Source organism: Geosmithia morbida (genome assembly GCF_012550715.1).
Source record: "Geosmithia morbida isolate 1262 chromosome Unknown scaffold_11, whole genome shotgun sequence".
Lineage (NCBI taxonomy): Eukaryota > Fungi > Ascomycota > Sordariomycetes > Hypocreales > Bionectriaceae > Geosmithia > Geosmithia morbida.
Window position 1 is genome coordinate 408417 of NW_023336198.1, and position 3627 is coordinate 412043.

The 3627-nt window shown below is 57.6% G+C and overlaps 2 protein-coding genes across 2 annotated transcripts; one reads left to right on the forward strand and one right to left on the reverse strand.

Annotated features, from left to right (window-relative positions):
* Nucleotides 1-992: 992 nt before the first annotated feature.
* On the forward strand, nt 993-2152 carry GMORB2_1918 (Nucleoside-diphosphate-sugar epimerase; the record flags this gene model as incomplete). The annotated part of the gene is made up of 2 exons (XM_035463899.1): nt 993-1260; nt 1464-2152. The coding sequence occupies 2 exons, from the start codon at nt 993-995 to the stop codon at nt 2150-2152; spliced, it is 957 nt and encodes a 318-aa protein (XP_035320163.1).
* A 259-nt stretch (nt 2153-2411) lies between these two features.
* On the reverse strand, nt 2412-3299 carry GMORB2_1919 (fructose-bisphosphate aldolase, class II; the record flags this gene model as incomplete). Its single annotated transcript, XM_035463900.1, has 1 exon — nt 2412-3299. One exon carries the CDS (start codon nt 3297-3299, stop codon nt 2412-2414), a length of 888 nt encoding a protein of 295 aa, XP_035320164.1.
* Nucleotides 3300-3627: the final 328 nt, after the last annotated feature.

Sequence of the window (3627 nt, forward strand, 5' to 3'; positions counted from 1 at the left end):
TCTCTCTTTCTCTCTTTCTCTCTTTCTCTCTTTCTCTCTCTCTCTCACACACACACACTCTCTCTCTCTATAGAGCTCTCTCTCTGTTCTCCAACTCGGATAAGCTGGTGGAGGTGGGTCATGAGATGCTGCTGGCTGTGGAGAAGCAGCACCGATATTAATAATTACCGTATACATTCGAATGGCACGGAACACGGCTTGACTCTAGCTTTCGACGGCTGTTTGCAGCCGTTTTTTCTCCTCTCTCAACCCGTGCTACGGGCATGCGATTGGTCTGCTTCTTTCTCGTATTCCTCCTATTGGACTACATGGTGAGGGGGAGAGGACCGTTGTGGGAACGGTTGGAGGGGGGCGACTGTCAACTTGATGGCGGCATGGGACGCGTGTATGTATGCATATGTATACATGTATATGTATATATGTATATATGTATAGACATGTATCTACTCCGCAAAACTCCTCTACTCTACCACCGGCCATGCTACCAACGGTCGAAGACGCCGAGGAGCAGAGAAGGAGAGAGAGGAAGGGCTCTTGTGAAAAGGTTCCATCTCACTGCACATGTTTCCGTGTATTCCAATGTCTCGCCGGTGCACTATCTGTACTGATGCAGCTTCTCCGCTCTCGGTCAGATGCTGTGGTGCTCTCGATGCCGACAACTTACCTCAACATGGCAAGTAATAATATCGGCGAAACCGCCGATCCCCGCATTTCGGTCCTATGTCCGGCTACCCCACGCCAAGACTGCTCAATCGCTTCGGACTTGATCGTCGTGGATCCGTGCCATGGTGGCTGAGAGAGACGATACGTGTATGTGCAGGTGCAGGTAAGTACATGTCTGTCCGACGCTGGAATCATCTTCCCCTTGTGAGTGACGGGAGGATGTCCTACGCACACACCTGTCTCCTCCTGCTGCCCGTGAACCCCGTGAGACTGCATGGAGCCAAGGACTGTCGAAGCCAGAAGCAGAGAGCAAGACCAAGACGACAAGCATGAAGATCCTCATCACCGGTGCCGCCGGCCTCGTGGGCCAACATCTGGCCGCCGCGCTGCTCAACGACGGCTCGGGCAAGTACACCGTCACCCTGACAGATATCGTAGAGCCTCCTATCCCATCGGGAGTCAAGCACCCCGGCAAGGCAACGGCCATCAAGGCCGACTTGCTCGAGGAGAGTGACCGAGTTGTCGACCCGGACCTCGATGCCGTCTACATGTTTCACGGTATCATGTCATCTGGCGCTGAAGCCAACTTTGATCTAGGTCAGTCACTCTCTTGATTCCATTCCTTGCCTTGATATCATACGGGGAACGGAGAGAGAGAAGAAGAAGAAGAGACGAAACAAAGCGAGAGAGAGACAGATCGAGAGAGAGAAGAGAAGAGAAGAGGGAGAAGGAAAAAGAAGAGAGAAAAGAACGAGAGAAGAAGAGCGCCGACTGACAGGAATTCTCCACCATCATCACAGGCTTCAAGGTCAACTTTGACGCGACGCGCATCCTGCTCGACAGACTCCGGCAGACGCGGCCAGGCGTCAAGGTCCTGTACACGTCCAGCCAGGCCGTGTATGGCGGCGATGTGACGGAGCCGGTGGACGAGGGCGTGAGGGCGACGCCGCAGACGTCGTACGGTTGCGAGAAGATGATGTGCGAGTACCTGATAAACGAGTACCACCGTCGCGGCTTCGTGTCGGCCCTGGTGTTCCGGCTTCCGACCGTGTCGGTCCGGCCGGGCAAGCCCACGGCGGCGGCGTCGTCCTTCCTGTCGGGCATGATCCGCGAGCCCATGCAGGGCCTCGAGTGCGTCGTCCCCGTCGAGGACCGCTCCTTCGCCCACTGGATCTGCTCGCCGCGCACGCTCGTGCTCAACCTCGTCCACGCCCTGACCCTGCCCCGCGACGCCCTGCCCGACCACGACCGCGTCGTGCTCCTCCCCGGCATCGGCGTCTCGGTCCAGGAGATGCGCGACTCGCTCGCCCGCGTCGCCGGCGAGGACAAGCTCGCCCTCATCAGGGAGGAGGAGGACCCCGTCACCAAGGCCATCCTGTACTCGTGGCCGGCCACCTACGACAACAGCCGGGCCTTTTCTCTCGGCTTCAGAAGGGACGACTCGTTTGACACGATTGTCCAGGATTTCAAGGCTACTCTGGCCAATTAGGTGCTCTTCACATTGTAGATTTGGAACAGAGTAGACAAGCCATGGGGAGACTACAGAGAATCAATCGTTCTAAAAGCCCTCTCTCTCTCTCTCTGCTTTCTTCTTCTTCTTCTTCTTCTTCTTCCTCTTTCGCGGGACCCTGTCCGAGGAGGGGACACACCCTTGTACGGAGACCTCTTTTTTTTTTTTTTTTYTTCGCTACGCTCGCCTACACGAGTTTCTTCTTCTATTTCAAGAAAATAAAAATAAATAAAAACTTTCATTTAGATGCTATCAAGGGTGCCTTGCCGGTAGACCCCAGCCAGTCAATGTGCGTCTCGATGACCTTCTGCATGGCCGTCGTGGCCTCCTCGAGCAGGGTGGTGAGGGGTACCTTGCCGGCGCGGTCCCTCATGGTGCTGGTGAACTGGGAGTTGAAGGCGTCGTTGATGTTTGCCTTGGCCATGCCGTGGGCGACGCACTCCCGGAAGTGGGACTCGCCAAAGTCGTTTGCGCCGTGCAGGACGAGCTGGACGCCTCGCCGGGACGTGACGTCGTGGACGCGCCCGAGGCGGGCGAAGTCGAGGCGGGGACCGCCGGGACCGTAGCGGCCGTGGACGTTGCCAAAGGCCGGTGCCAGCCAGTCGATGCCGAGGTCGAGGAAGTCGCCGGCCTGCTCGGGCGTGGTGAGGATGCCCTCGAGGTCGCCCGTGTCCTCGACGCCGTCCTCCCCGCCGTTGATGCGGCCCGGCTCGGCCTCGGCGATGATGCCCCTGCCGTGCAGGTAGGCCACCAGCTCCCTCGTCCGGGACATGTTCTCCTCCTTCTCGTAGTGGCTCATGTCCACCATGATGCCGTCGAACCCGCCCAGCTCGGCCGCCCGCCGGATCACCTCGGGCGACTGCGCGTGGTCCATGTGCACCGCCACCGGGACCGAGGCCTTGTCGGCCGCCTCCCGCGCCGCGTGCACCAGCAGACCGTCCGCGTACTCGATGGCCCACGGGAAGAGCTGGATGATGACCGGCGCCCTCTTGGCCTCGCCCGCCCGCACCGTCGCGATGATGCCCTCGATGTTGTAGCAGCACAGCGCTGCTATCCCGTAGCCCCCAGCAGCCGCGTCGTCGACGATTGCCAGCGCCCGGTTCTTGGTCTGGGTCTGGGTCGTCATGATTGCTACTCGGTTTATCTTTTTTCTTTTCTTTTTCTTCTTTTCGTCCTGACTTTTTTTTGTCTTGTTTTGTGTGTGTGTGTGTGTGTGCGTATGTATGTGCGTATGTGCCTCTCGAGTTCAGAGAGTTTCTATCGTGTACCGTTGATGTTGATCCCTGGTGTATGTAACGGTCGGAGGCTTGTCCTTGACGGACTAGCAAGAGTTGAGGAGAGCCCCGATATTGTATTGTATTATGTATTATGCAGTACAATCCTGATCTCACCATGCTTCTCCCATAGTCCGGGACCCCGCCCATTCGGCAAAACCTGCGATAACTCGTCAACCC